The sequence below is a fragment of the Macaca mulatta genome, chromosome 16 (genome assembly GCF_049350105.2).
Source record: "Macaca mulatta isolate MMU2019108-1 chromosome 16, T2T-MMU8v2.0, whole genome shotgun sequence".
Classification (NCBI taxonomy): Eukaryota; Metazoa; Chordata; class Mammalia; order Primates; family Cercopithecidae; genus Macaca; species Macaca mulatta.
This window is the reverse complement of record NC_133421.1, coordinates 84,011,857-84,026,211: the sequence shown is the minus strand read 5'-3', so window position 1 is coordinate 84,026,211 and position 14,355 is coordinate 84,011,857. Positions and strand designations below refer to the sequence as shown.

The 14,355-nt window shown below is 58.1% G+C and overlaps 1 protein-coding gene across 4 annotated transcripts in view; it reads right to left on the bottom strand.

The window, feature by feature from the left end:
- KIF19 (kinesin family member 19) overlaps nt 1-14,355 on the bottom strand; it is a 30,150-nt gene that overhangs the window by 1,941 nt on the left and 13,854 nt on the right. For 3 of the 4 annotated variants that reach the window (XM_015120261.3, XM_077972628.1, XM_077972629.1), the window contains exons 3-17: nt 11,983-12,093; nt 11,251-11,338; nt 10,807-10,943; nt 9,629-9,754; nt 9,030-9,224; nt 7,463-7,609; nt 6,084-6,206; nt 4,615-4,780; nt 3,346-3,520; nt 3,016-3,214; nt 1,779-2,049; nt 1,576-1,697; nt 962-1,095; nt 614-719; nt 335-422 (exon numbers count right to left, since the gene is read on the bottom strand). In XM_015120261.3, the coding sequence (XP_014975747.3) occupies nt 335-422; nt 614-719; nt 962-1,095; nt 1,576-1,697; nt 1,779-2,049; nt 3,016-3,214; nt 3,346-3,520; nt 4,615-4,780; nt 6,084-6,206; nt 7,463-7,609; nt 9,030-9,224; nt 9,629-9,754; nt 10,807-10,943; nt 11,251-11,338; nt 11,983-12,093 (2,188 nt within the window). Of the gene's footprint in view, nt 1-334; nt 423-613; nt 720-961; nt 1,096-1,575; nt 1,698-1,778; nt 2,050-3,015; nt 3,215-3,345; nt 3,521-4,614; nt 4,781-6,083; nt 6,207-7,462; nt 7,610-9,029; nt 9,225-9,628; nt 9,755-10,806; nt 10,998-11,230; nt 11,339-11,982; nt 12,094-14,355 lie in introns of all 4 variants that reach the window. The other variant, XM_077972630.1, reaches the window with a different exon arrangement.

Sequence of the window (14,355 nt, the reverse complement as noted above, 5' to 3'; positions counted from 1 at the left end):
GCTATTAGAGTGATGACTGAGTGGAGGCGGCGGCGGCGGGGTGGGGGTCACCATCCTCCATGCCACATGTCTCTTTTCTAATTTCCAGTTTTGCCCTGGTCTCTCTAAAAAAGAGACCTTTTTGCCTCAAGGTCTCTCCTTGATGTAGAGAGGACCCTTAAGTGTCCTTGACTGACTAATCCTCAGGGGCAATGGTGCCTCTTCAGAATGTGTAGGACCCAATGCATGCTTGCACTTGGCAGTGAAGAGGGCAGGAAAGGGCTTTGGACTGGGTGATCTGAACAGTTTAGACAAGGCCAGGCGAGGTGGCCAGGGCAGCAGAGGGCACACATACCTTTGTGGGACAAGGGGATCTCCAACAGGATCTCACTGCTGTCGGGGGAAGAGCTGATCCAGCTGCCCAGGCTGTCCTGAGCCAGGGCCTATGAGGTGGAGTGTTAGGAGGAGGAAACCCTTAAACACAGCAGGGACCCCATGTCCCACTCAGCAGAGATAGCGGGGCCTCAGGCTGGTGCCGTTTGGGAAAGGCTCCATCCCAACTGCTGCTGTCCACCCCCGTGTCCCGCACCCACTGCAGCGGAGCTCATGGGGCCATCAGGTACTGAGAGCTCACCTCCTGCATCACGAGGCTGCCGAGCTGGATGGGAGGTGGGGTGGGCACAGAGGAGCTTTTGGCCTGCCAGGCCCCAGTACCAGCCTTGAACACGTGGTGGCCTTCACTGAAGTTGGCAGAGGAAGATGAGTGGCTGTAGACCAGGCTGTCTCACCGAGGTCCCACCCCCACCCCCGGGGAGAAGCTGTCAGTGTGAAAGGAGAGAGAACCCAGGAGTCCTGGCTCCAGACCTGGGCCACCTGCTCCCTCTCATTGCTGCTCCATGTTCACCATTTAGCCTTAGTCTGGGTTGGCCTCTCTGGGACAGGGCACAGGGTGGGGGCTGGGGCAGGTGGCCCCCCTTCTCACCTCTCTGTGCTGAGGGGAGGGAGAGCACTGTTCTGCAGGCGCTGGGCATCAGAGCTCAGTGTCTTCACACTCTCCGGGTCAGAATCTGGGGTCAGCGAGGTTCCTGCTGGGGTAATTTTGGGCAAGGAGCTGTCCTGGGGAGGAGGGAGCCAGGATGGACAGTTAGAAGATTTGGTCCTGGACCAAATCAGCACAGAGTCACAAAGGCTCACAGGGTGACGAGGGTTGTAAGATGGCCTGGGAGCCCCAGAAGGGCAGTGGGCTGGTGTTTGGGTCCTCGGGGATAAGTTGTGGTCTGCTAGGCATCCCCAGTGGCACTGCCTGATGCTTGGTCTCCTGCAAGGGCACCTGGGGCCATTTGTGATATCTCAGATGGCCAGCCCTGACCCTCAGACCCTGGGTGGGAACAAGCGATGCCCAGGAGTGCTCAGGTATGAGGGTCTTACTCAGGCTTGACAAGGCTTTGGGTAGGGTAAGAAGGAAAGGGAGTCAATTCCCTGGGGTGCCAGCCAGCCTGGTCCTGTCCCCTCCAGCTGCCTGCAGGCATTGCCTTGGTCATCAGCCCCTCCCTGGGCACATGTGCCCATGTTCAGGCCACCCAGGCGCCCACCCACCTGCAGGGCCCTGGAGGCCACTTGGTCCATGATGGTGGCCCGCTCCAGGCTGCCCTCCTCCAGTTCCCGCAGGTACATTTCGTAGAGCTCTTCCAGGCGCTGCGGCACAGCCAGGTTGTAGTCTGCCGGGGAAGGGGCAGGGCTCAGCGAGTGCCAGCGGCCCCCCCGCGGGTGGCTCAGATGCGCGGGGGCGTGGGCCCTACCGTCGATGATCTGCCGCTGGCCCTGGATAATCTCGTCGCAGAGACTGCGGTGCTGCTCCAGGCGGCGCACGGCCTCGTGGCGGTGGCGGAGCGCACCGTCGCGGAGCAGCGCGTGCGACTGCATCTCGGTGTTCTCCACCTCGAGCTCGTGCACGCGGCACAGCAGGCTGAGCACCTCGCGCTGCTCCTCGGAGCCGATGCGCCGGGGCAGCGTCTCCTCCAGGCGTCGGCCCCGCACGCGCAGCTCCCGGCAGCGCTGCTCCAGCGCCAGCTGCAGGAGGCGCAGGTCAGCACCTGGCAGCGGGGAGAGGGGTCCGATCCGCCTGCCCAGCCCGTCCTCGCCCCTCCAGCGCCTGGACTCCAGGCATCTGTCTGGAGCTCCAGGCTGAGGCCAACTCTGAAAGCTAAATCTTGGGCTTTACAATCAGGGACTGCTCCAAGGTGGCCCCTCAGTGTCCACTTTCTTGCCATCCTGACCTCAACCCGCCCCTGGAACCAGCTTGGGGGATAGCTACTTAACCGCAGCCCATGTGACCCCCTCAGGGCTCATGACACCCTAAAGCCCCCCTGGTCTGGGTATGCCCCAGAACAGAAGGCAAAGATCTGTTATTGGGAAAACCCTAATTATTATTATTATTTTTTCTTTTTGAGACAGGGTCTTGCTCTGTCACCCAGGCTGGAGTGCAGTGGCGCTATCCCAGCTCCCTGCAACCTCTGCCTCCCAGGTTCAAGTGATTCTTATTCCTCTGCCATCCGAGTAGCTGGGATTACAGGCATGAGCCACCACACCAGGCTTTTTTTTTTTTTTTTTTTGTATTTTTAGTAGAGACGGGATTTCCCCATGTTGGCCAGGCTAGTCTCGAACTCCTGGCCTCTCAAGTGATCTGCCTACCTCAGCCTCCCAAAGTGCTGGGATTACAGGTGTGAGCCATGGCGCCCGGCCTGGAAAACCCTCATTATAACATTAGTTACCATTTTTTGAGTCCTTGGTATGTGCCAGGCATTTATGTAATCTTCCCAGCAACCCCATGAAGGCTGCACCATGGAATGCTCCCATTTTACAGGTGGGGAATGTGACACACAGAGAAGTTAAAGAACTTAGCAAAGTCACACAGGATTTGTGGCCTGAGTTCCCAGGTCTCATGGCTACCCCCACCCCAGCCCCTCCGCCTTGCCTCTCAAACCTGCTCACCCTGTCCCCTAAACCCGCTCTCCCTGCCCCCCAAACCCTGGACACCTTCTGCTTGCACAGCTGCTTCTGCTCGCCCACCAGGGCTGCGATGCTCTCCCGGGCTGCAACCACCTCGGGCGGCTCCAGGATGTCCGGCTGGTCATCGCCTGTGTCTGAGTCCTTCTCACTGTCGTCCTTAGCGTAGCACTCCTTCCGCTGTTCCTCCCGCCATTTGAGGGCCCTGCGGGACTTCTCATGCTTCCAGCTGCCACAGCCCCACCCAGAGAGACAGGGCATTCAGGCCATAGGGGCAGAGCACAGTGCACAGCCACAGCTTATGCTCCTGTGTCCTAGGCACAGGGGTGGGGCCTGGAGGGTCCCGGGCCGGGGGCTTACCCGGCGATGGTGAGCAGGTGTCGGGAGGTGTCAATCTGGACCTCCATGGCACGGTTCTCCAGTTCCAGCAGGCGCCTCCGCACATCCATCTGCTCCTGGAAGGCGCTGACGAGCTGCTCCCGAAGCTGTCCCATGCCAGCCTGCTCACCCTGCCCGCTGTGCAGCTGGACCTCAGCTGCCGGTGAGGGTGGTTAAGGTAGAGGAGGAGGCAAGTTCAGCTAGGAAAGCCTGGGCCCACCTGGGGCCCTCCCCTCCCTTTCTTCCCAACTCAGTGCTCCCACTTCCTGTCCAACTATTTCCTCCAGGAAGACCCCCTAGATTGCTACCTCCTCCCACATCCCACTCCCACATTGAATCTTCAAGCTGTTGCCCAAAAGCGATTTCCAGCTCCTTGGTATGAACTGGGCTCCTGCTAACCTTTACAGCACCTCTGTGCCAACAATAAAAAGGGGTGCCCTTAGAAACTTTACTGTCTGTGGCCAGGTGCAGTGGCTCACACCTGTAATCCCAGCGCTTTGGGAGGAGGCCCAGACGGGCAGATCACCTGAGGTCGGGAGTTTGAGACCAGCCTGGCCAATATGGCGAAACCCTGTCTCTACTAAAAATACAAAAATTACCCAGGCGTGGTGGCGGGCACCTGTAATCTGAGCTACTTGGGGGGCTGAGGTAGGAGAATCGCTTGAACCCGGGATTCAGAGGTTGCAGTGAGCCTACAGCATGCCACTGCACTCCAGCCTAGGCAACAGAGCGAGACTCCGTCTCAAAAACACACACACACACACACACACACACACACACACACACACACACAAAACTTCACTGTCTGCCCCTCTCTTTATATTAGTAATTATTTTTTAAAAAAGAAGCCTTACTGTCTGTTGGAAAACCATCACAGCAAATATGCAGGTCTATAAGGAAACAGAGCCCATTCCGGTGGTGCAGGCATGACCTCGCAGTCCTACGCCAGAGGCCTTGGTGTGTGCCCTGCACAACTAACTCATTGCTCACATGCCTCTCCCTTGTGGGATCCCACCTACTCTTCCAAGGGGGGTTGTAAAATGGGGTTGTGATCTCTGGCAACTGTCTGAAGCAGAGATCACAACCCCATTTAACAGTCGAATGCTAGGAGGCTCAGAGCTGGTGAGTGCCTAGCCCAACCACCCAGCCAGAAAGAGCCCGATTCTGGATTTGAACACAACATGGCCTGATCCCAGAGCAACGTGAGGCCGCCTGGAGGGGGCTGCCACTCACATAGACCCACAGGCGCACCTTGGATGTGGTGGATGTCACCCCGATCCTGCCGGCCCCGGGCCTGTCCCCGCCCAGTCTGCTCATCAATCTTGCACTTGAGTCGCTGGATCTCGCCCCGCAGGTCAGCGATGATGCTGGTGTACTGGGCGATGTGGTAGGAGACGTTCAGCAGGTTCTGCTTCACCTGCAGGGAACATGTAGGGAGCGGAGGGGATGCAGTCACCCCGGGTGCCAGGCCCTGCCTCCGTGCACTCACCAAGGCCTACCTGCAGGGGCTGCCTTTCTTCCCCCTGCCTCTCCCAGTCTTTCTAGCTGATAGTAATGGCCTCCTTTCCTCCACTTCCGCAACCTCTTGTCACAGTCACTGCTAGAACTCATCAACCTTCAGTAGCTTCCTGAAGGAATGAGGGAACGTCCTCATTCCTCCACCCATTGTTGAAGGGCCACCCCCATCTCTGTTTTTCTCTGGGCTCACCGTTCCTGCATGAACATCTCGCTCCAGTCGAAGACCTGTCCTGCTCTCCCCATGCCCACCACAGATGCTATCCCCTTCCTGCCTGTGGAACCTGTGCCCTCCCTGCTCCTACCCTTCTGGAATGTTTTCTCAGCCTTCAGGGTCCCACTTACAGTCTCCAGAGAGTTCCACTGGACCCCAACAGCCCACCCCCACCTCCTGTTCCTGTCTTGCCCCAGCACCTACCATTGGCATCATTTACCTGCTATTAGTAATATTCTGAACCATCACTGAGCTGTTTCAAGAATGTGTCTCCCATCCCCCATTGAGGGGTTGGAATAAAACTTAAAGCCCTCAGGACAGCAGCTGGCAAGTGTTCGGTGTTGGGAGAATTTCCCTGCATGCTATCATACATGTATCCATTCCCACTCCTCTGCACACGAACAGGCAGAAATGGATTTCTAAGTGGATGGCAAGGGTTCCGACATGCTTACAGACAGGTAAGGACACGGACTTGGAAACTGGGCAGATCTAGTTTCCATCCTCAGCGCCATCACTGACCAGCTGGGAAGTCACTTAACTTCCTTAAACCTTGCTGTCCTAATCTGTACATGGGAACAGCAGTAACACTGCTGCTTTTTGAGGATCAAAGGAGGTAGCATGTGAAAGGGCTGAGAGCAAGGGCTCAGTGAAGCTTGCCTCCTGTGATGACCGTCATGAAGAGGTGCTTTGGAAATGCAAAGGTCTAAATGAGCATCTGAAGACGAGGAAGGTAAGAGAAGAGGGGGTGAGGCAGGGGGAGCACAGTCCTGGGACTGGAGGAAGCGGGGACCCTTGGGAGCTCTCGGCTTCCAGGCAGAGGAGCAGGGTTTGGAGGTGCAGGGAAAGTGTACAGATGACAATCAACTAAGGAATGAGGCCAGTGCAGCAGTGGCTGGTTCCAGAGAGTGGGGTGGGGTGGCAGGGATCAGCCCAGGGGCTTGAATCTCAGTCCAGGAAGCTGTGTCCTGGTGGAGAGTCCAGGGGCCCTCACCCTAGTCTTGATGTTCTTGGCCCGGCCGGCGTAGGTCAGGGTGTTCCGGGACTCCTCGAAGGCACTACTCGCAGGACTGATGTGAGCAATCATCACTGTGCGGCTATTTCCTCCCAGAGAGTCCTGGATGGGAGGTGGCTGTGGTCAGTGGGAACTGCCTCCCCAGGCCTTCCTCCTGCCAGGCTGTTCACAATGCCCTCCCTGGCAAGTGTAATCTCTCTCTCTCTTTACACTCAAGGGACCCGGCTGCTGAGCGTCATATGGTGTGAGGCTTGGGAGGAGGAAAGCCCTGCTCCAGCAATTACCAGCTGTGTAAACTTAAAAAAGCTCCTTCACCTCTTTAGTTCATTTTTTTTTTTTTTTTTTTGAGACAGGGTCTCGATCTGTCGCCCAGGCTGGAGTACAGTGGTGCTATCTCGGCTCACTGCAACCTCCACCTCCCAGTTCCAAGCAATTCTTGTGCCTCAGCCTCCCGAGTAGCTGGGACTATAGGCGCCTGCCACCACGCCTGGCTAATTTTTGTATTTTTAGTAGAGATGGGGTTTCACCATGGTGGCCAGGCTGGTCTTGAACTCCTGACTTCAGGTGATCCACCTGCCTTGGCCTCCCAAAGTGCTGGGATTCCAGGTGTGAGCCACCACGCTGGGTCTTCCTTGCTTTTTAAGGGTACAGTCCTTTTGCAGTTGTCCCCACCTCCCCGGCTTCTAGGTGCAGTCATGACGGCAGCTGATGGCAATGTTAAGTAAGCGGAGACTCTGATATTAGACCAGGGAGGCCTCTGACTGGATCCTACTTCCAGCACTTACTAGTGTGAGCCCTTAGGAACATTACCTAACTGCATTGTGCCTCAGTTTGCTCATCTGCAAATGTAATCCTTCACACTCATAGAGTTGTTGACAAGATCGAAGGAGCTAACAGAGTGAAGTACTGAATTCAAGAGTCCAGACAGGAGTGGACGCTCAGTGATGCTGCTATAATTTAAGGCCAAGGACACCCCTGCACAAAGGAGGCCACCCCCAAACAGCAGACCTGTGGGGCCATGAGGCTGACTACCCACCTGCACCCCCAAATCTAGACGGTTCTGACCCACAGCCCTGGGTGGGGGTATCACGTGCTCCTCTCCCTTCCCGTTGCCCAGCCTTTGGTTAGGGTTGCCAGATAAAATATGGGATACCCAGTTCAATTTGAATTTCAGATACACAACTAATTTATTTTAATGTAAGAATATCCCAAATATTGCATGGGACATATTTACACTAAAATAAATTTTGCTGTGTATCCTGAAGTTGGAATTCAGCTGGGTGCCCTGTATTTTCATTTGTTCAATCTGGCAGCCTCACCCTTGGTGCCCAGTGCCCAGGCCCAGCTGTGGCTGGTACCTTCAGGAGTCGGGTGAGCTTGCTGTCGCGATAGTTGATGTACTTGTTGGTACCCTTGTCGCTCAGGGCATTGATGCAGTTGCCCAGTGCCAGCAGTGAGCGGTTGATGTGGGCCCCCTCCTTCATGCGCTGCCCACGATTCTGTGTCTAGGGGGCGAGCAAAGGGCACAAGTATGGCCTGATGAGGCCGGGGACTGGGTTTCTCCCCAGCCACCCCATCGATGACCTGGTGATCCTGGGTAATAAACCCCCAAGGACCTTGTGGCCATCCTCCCGCCAAGGCCATTGAGGGCATCGGAGAAGGTTAAGAGACCCGGAGGCCTCTGAACAAGAGTGATGGGCTGACAGCTTCTGAGGAGGGCTGAGATGGCCGGCTCTCCCCAGGGCAGGTGCCGTGGCACAGCCTGACACACAGTGCCATGGATGAGATGGGAGTGAGGTTGCTTTCCAGGCAGTCAGTTGGGAGCCAGCAGAACCACAGGCACTCCAGAGGGTGCTCCAGGGAGCAAGGAGGGAAGTACATGCACACGCATGCAGAATGTGCATGGTGGCGGAGGGCAGGTTCCTCTCCTTTTCTTGGGCCTGCAGGAGCATGTCAAAGCCGAGGAGGCCCTTCCTGCAGCTCCCCGTAGGAGGTGGCTCTGCCCAGCCTGGCGAAGCCAGGACCAGCTGGCTCCAGTGGCTGAAGGGCACTCTCCTCCCAGGCCTCTCCTCTGTATGCCTTCCAGGAAGCCCCCTAGGCTTTACTGGATGGGAGGGGTGAGTTTCTTGAAACTGCCCCATTCAGATCCGACCCCACATGTTCAAACACGAAAGACTGTTCATTCTTTCTGGTGCTGTCATTCCCCTTGCATTTGTTCCAGTGCCAGCAATGGTGACATCACCCAGCCTCATTGCTCAGGTGACCCTAAAACCCCCAAGATTGCCTGCTCGAGGGAGCCCAGACCTACACCAGCGGGGTGGTGCTGCCACCAAGGCTGCAGAGCCCAGCAAGCAGGGCTTCATGGGAGGGGACAAGGATGCTGCCACAAAGCCAAGCTTCATGAGAGGGGACAAAGATGCTGCCAGAAATGGGTGACGGGGACCTTCTCTTCGTGATGTGACTGGCTGGGTCGTCTCCCAGGATGTCCCAAGTCCCCCCCAGTCAGGGGATACTTGTCTCTCCCTGCCTCCAACTACTCCTTTGGGCCCATTCATTGTCTTCCCGGATCTCTCTCCTAGGGCAGCCGGTCTCCTTCCCTGGAGAAACCCCCATCCACCTTCCCCTTCCCACAAGAGCCCCTTGGCTCTTCCTGGGATGCCCTACCCCATCCCCCCCCACCCTGCTCCTCTGGGACGTTCCTCACTTCCTTAACCCAGGGGTCTCCACTCATCCCCGCCACCTCACTGTGACATCCTCCCCGCTCCAACTCCTAGGAAGCTGAGATGCCGGTGTCCCTGTCCCCACCTCCCAAACTTTCTCCCCTGTTCCTGTGGTGCTGGCCTCGCATGGAAGTCACCGTCCCTCCCCTCCGCTCCTCCCTGGGTCAGCCCTCCCTCCTCCGCCCAGCCCAGGTTCCAGCCTCACCTGGGAGGCGCGCTCCGAGCCAGCCAGGTCGACCATGAACAGGCGGCCCTGCCGCACCTCCTGCAAGATGTTCTTGACCCGGCTGCGCTGGCGCACGGCCACCTGCAGCACCGCGTGGGAGCGGGAGGACGTCTGGTTGGCGGCCGTGGGCTCCTGGGTCCTCTGCCGGTTCCCCTTCATCAGCAGCTGCATGATCTGGGTGGGAGGGAGGAGAGGCAGCTCTTAGCGACTGCTGGAGATGCTCCAGCAGAGGAGCCCGAGGGGGCTGGCAGGGAGGGTCCTACTTCTGAGCAGTTGGGAAAGGGCAGGCTGGAATGGGCTGGGCTCCGTGCGCCAAGAGGCCTGGGGTGAGCTCGGCTCTCTGGAGGACAGGGTCTCTGGGTAAATGGAGAGGCAGTGTTGCCTGGTTACCCTCCCAGGGTCAGCGTGGTGGGGGCATTGGGGCAGGTGTGAGTCCCCTCCTTGCTGCCACTCAGGGTTCTGTCTGTCCCAGCATCAGCTGAGGGGGCAGCAGCTCCCTGGCTTCAGTCCCCGCCCCTTCTGCCCCTCAGGCGGTAAGCTTCCTCTCAGTGGCTCCTGGCTGGCCATACAAAACTCGCCTCCTTGGCATTGATGGTGGAGACTTCGGTGATGCCGGCCACCTGGATCACCCCCTTGGAGTCCTCCCGCAGCTCCAGGTAGCCCAGGGAGGGGTTCAGCAGGTCCCGGATCATCTCATTGTAGATCTGATGGGACAGGTGGGGGAGGGATGGGGGAAGGGAGTCTAAGGCAGGAGATCAAGGTCAAGGCCGAGTCCCCTTTCCTTTTGTGCAAGAAAGGGACAAAAGTTCACACTTCCTGAGCCCAGGCTCCTCTCAGAAGAGCCCTGACTAGGAGGAAAGGCCCTTTCTTTCCTATGGGGTCAAGGGCTTCAGCATCCACAGGAAACATCGGGCTGCTGGAGCCATGGTTACAGGAGGCTTCAAAACCAAGGATCACTCCTTTCCAGACAGGGTGGGCACCGGGCAGTGCCCTGAGTTTGAATCCCCACCCCCTCACTTACTGTGTGACATTGACCTACTTGCATGCGGACCTGACCAATGACCAGAACCCCCTTCCCCCACCCGGTGAGGAGCCCTGTTCATTGCTAGGCAACCCCTATGCTCTTTCTGGGGGCACCCCCACCCCATAAAGCGAGTCTTGCTGGCTGAATCAACACCTTGTTGGCCAGCAGCTGCTGGTGCTCTGCCTCACTGCCTCCTTAAGATGTCACCCAGGAGATTATCAGCTCCCGGAGGAGCCAGACGAAGTCCAGCTTCCCACCTCTTCTGGACTCTGTGTGTTTCCCCAGCCCCTGATATCCCATCACTGTCTGGTGATAGTACTCCCACGGGGTGGGCACCAGGAGGCTGTGGCTGGGTGGCAAAGGCCCATAGGTTCCAGCCTGTACGTGTATGTTCAGTTTTCACTGTACCCACACACAGAGTCACTGGAGGCAGCCTGGCAGGGCAGACAGGGTCTGCTCTAAGGAATGGGCCCGTGAGGATGGTGAGGTGAGGTGGTGAGCCTGGCACAGGGCAGAAGCTGCAGGGTCCGGAGTTTGAATCTCCACCCCCTCGCTTACTGTGTGACATTGGTCTAGTTGCCTAACCTCTCTGATGAGCCTGCAATGTTTATAAAGTGGAGCTCACAATAGGCATGTGGGAGGGCAGCAGTAATGAGCGCCCTGAGAAGCTGCCCAGTGACCAGCCCCAGGGAGGTGGGCCAGCCCCATATGAGCCTAGGCCGGGGGACTCACCTCCAGGTAGGACATGGAGACCTCATACTCCATGTCGTTGCTGGTCTCCTCGATGGCACGGAAGAGGTCACTGAGGGTCCGAACGTAAATGCCGGGCTCCTGGTCTGTGCCCAGCATGGTATAGGTTTTCCCACAGCCTGGGGCAGAACAAGGTGGAGGGTGACCAGGGTGGAGTCGGGAGGGAGGCCTTGCTGGGCAGGCACTCCTGGAAGCCAGGGTTTGTCCTCAAGGCTGGGCCCTCTCAGATGGCCAGGGAGGTGGTGGGGAGCAGGGCGGATGATGCCCCTGGCTCGGGATGGGGCTTCTGGGGCTGGAGGGCCCTGGGTGAGATTTGGAGCGACCACATCCTTGATTCCTGTCCCAGCTGGGGTCGGACTAGTTGGAGGGTGACGGGGATTACAGGAGCATTGCGGTCCTCGCCCACAGTCTGGACGTTCCCCTCACCTGTGGGGCCATAGGCAAAGACAGTGGCATTGTAGCCTGAGATGACGCCTTCGATGAGGCTCTTGGTGGTGGCCTGATACACCATCTCCTGTGAGGAAGGAAGCCTGTCAGGGGCTGGGACACAGGCGGGGCACAGCACAGGCACCCACTAGCTCGTCCTGACCTCTGATAGGAGAGGCTTCTGTCCCTGGAGCCCCAGCCCCAAGGTGAGTGGGGGTGGGGGGTGGGGTGGGGGAGGGAATGTCTCTGTTTACACTCACGGTGGGGGACACCAGACTGAAAGAGAGCCCAGGACACCTGAGACGCCTCCCTGCACAGCTGCCTCCTGGCCCCCAGCCCTGAGGATGCATCACATCTGTTCCTGGAAGCATCCCACAGATGGGCAAGATGGGGGTCCCCGAGGAGGGTGTCAGCTTCGCCAAACCCACCCTCTGTCCCTGTCCTCGCACCAGATGGCCTTCAAGCTCCTTTTCCAGCTCGGTAGGAGCCAAGCGAGGTGTACTGTGTAGGGTGGTGTCTGAGTGCCAATGCCAGTGCATCCGTGCAAGAGGCCGGGTGTGTGGGCCTTGTGTGCATGAGAACCTTCCTGAATGGGGAGGGCTCAAGGAACAGAGGGTGAGCAGGTGGAGTGGAGGCTGAGGTTCAAAGGCAGGGACCCTGGAGGGCCCCTCCTGAGTGGGGCTAAGGGTGGGGAGGGGCTCCTGCATGTCTCCAGCCCAGGCCCTCCCTCACCTGGGTGGCAGTGAAGTCAAAGGCCACGTCGAACAGGTAGGACTTCTCCCGGGAGCGATGTGCTCGCAGGATGTCGTCGGGATCCTCCATTGGGTCCATGAGAACCACCATCTGCAAAGGTCCCCGGAGGGAGGCCCACGGTCACCTGGGATCCCCGGGTCCCCATGAGGTCAACCCTCAGGGATTAACAAAGTTAACCCCTTTGTTGATCAGAGTTAACAAAGCCCGTCTGGGCTGTGACCCTAGCCCAGGACGTGGGCAAGGGATGGGAGGGGCCAGAGGCCAAAGTCCAGGTCCCAGGTCCCACTAGAGGTAGGTCTCAGAGCCACAGCCCATTCCTGTCCTCTTCAGCTTTCCCGTGTCGGGTCAGGCTCGCCATCACCTGGCCTTGGATGCCCAAAGGGGACACCTTCCTGACAACAAGCAATTACCCCTGCAAGGCCGGTGCAGCCCTAGGGGAGCAGAGCACACACAGGTGATGCCCAGGTTACCACGAGCCCAGACCCTGGGGGCCTGCCCCTCACTGCAACACCACACCCCATGCTGCCTCTGCCAAAGAGGAGCAACAGCAGAATGGAGAGCATCTGTCAGGGTTCATTTTGTGTCAGGACCTGTTGCAAGCACCCACACATACAGTGTCTTTTATTTATTTATTTTTAAGACGGAGTCTTGCTCGTTGTCTAGGCTGGAGTGCAGTGGCGTGATCTCGGCTTACTGCAACCTCCACCTCCTGGGTTCAGCGATTCTCCTGCCACAGCCTCCCGAGTACCTGGGACTACAGGCGCATGCCACCTGTATTTTTAGTAGAGACGGGGTTTCTCCATGTTGGCCAGGCTGGTCTCAAACTCCTGACCTCAAGATCCACCTGCCTTGGCCTTCCAAAGTGCTGGGATTATAGGCATGAGCCACCGTGCCTGGCCTCACACAGTCTCTTTTAACCCCAGCCATGACCCCAGGCTAAGGCCAGCTATGACTCCCAATCAGGGTCCAAAGGAGTCACACCCCCCAGGTCGTCACACATCAGCAAGGGGAGACCCAGGGTGCCAACCAGGCTCTGAGTTCAAAGTCCACTGACTCCTATCCTCCTCCTACAGCCCTGCCTGCCCTGCCTCACCCCTTCAGAGCAGACCTGGGGTAGGGCAAAGAGTTGCAGGCAGCTGGGTGAGGGGCGAGGTCAGCACGCTGGGCTTGGGGAGCTCCACTTGCGACTGAGAGGGGTGAGGGAACTGCACCAGTGGCCCTTTGCAGCTTTGAGCCTGAGCTGGGAGTGGAAGGGAAGCAGAGGGGCTTGGGCTGGCAGCCAGGACAGGGCATGGGTGGGCCAATCCCAGCTGGGGCTCCCCTCCCTGCAGGGTAGGAGTGGCAGCACTGTGTGTGTGTGTGTGCGCGTGTGCACACCTCCTGGCATGTGTGTTGAGACACAGAAGGGTCCTGGGCGGGTTCTTCCCCTCCTCCAAAGGTGACTGACTTTCCACTCTGACCCCGCCTCTGCCCCTGTGCCCTTGGTGTGTGCTGAGCCTCGTCCCGAGCTCTGTGCAGAGATGCAGAGGAAGGAGGCTGCATCCTTGCTGGGGGCCCTAGTCTAGGGTAGGCGTGGGGACAGAGTCGTGGAAATAACAGGAGACATTCAAAGATGCATGGGAGGCTGGGCGCGGTGGCTCAAGCCTGTAATCCCAGCACTTTGGGAGGCCGAGACGGGCGGATCACGAGGTCAGGAGATCGAGACCATCCTGGCTAACACGGTGAAACCCCGTCTCTACTAAAAAAAAAATACAAAAAACTAGCCGGGCGAGGTGGCGGGCGCCTGTAGTCCCAGCTACTCGGGAGGCTGAGGCAGGAGAATGGTGGGAACCCGGGAGGCGGAGCTTGCAGTGAGCTGAGATCTGGCCACAGCACTCCAGCCTGGGCGACAGAGTGAGACTCCGTCTCAAAAAAAAAAAAAACAAAAAACAACAACAACAAAAAAAAAACAAAGATGCGTGGGAGGGCTTGAGTTTGGAGGATTTAGGATGAGGGGAGCAGGGGCAGCAGAGGATAATCAGGGCAGGCGCTGAGGCCCTTGTGACCTCTTATTGGCGGTTGGGCCTGGGTATAACCTGCCTGAGCCTCCGTCTCCTCCTCTGTCAGATGGGACAGCAGCGTGATCCACCTGCAGGGCTGGGAAGACCCTGGAACAACGTGTAACGTGCTTGGGCACAGGGCCGGGCATGTGCCGAGAGCTCAACAGTCTTTGTTCAAGGGGCTGTTAAGAGGGCAGGGGTGGAGACTGAGAGTGGCCACCTCCTTCCCACACCAATGACTCTGCCATCAAGTCGAGGCCCACAACCCCACCCTCACCGTGGAGAAGGTCACTGGGATTCCATGGGCCCTGCA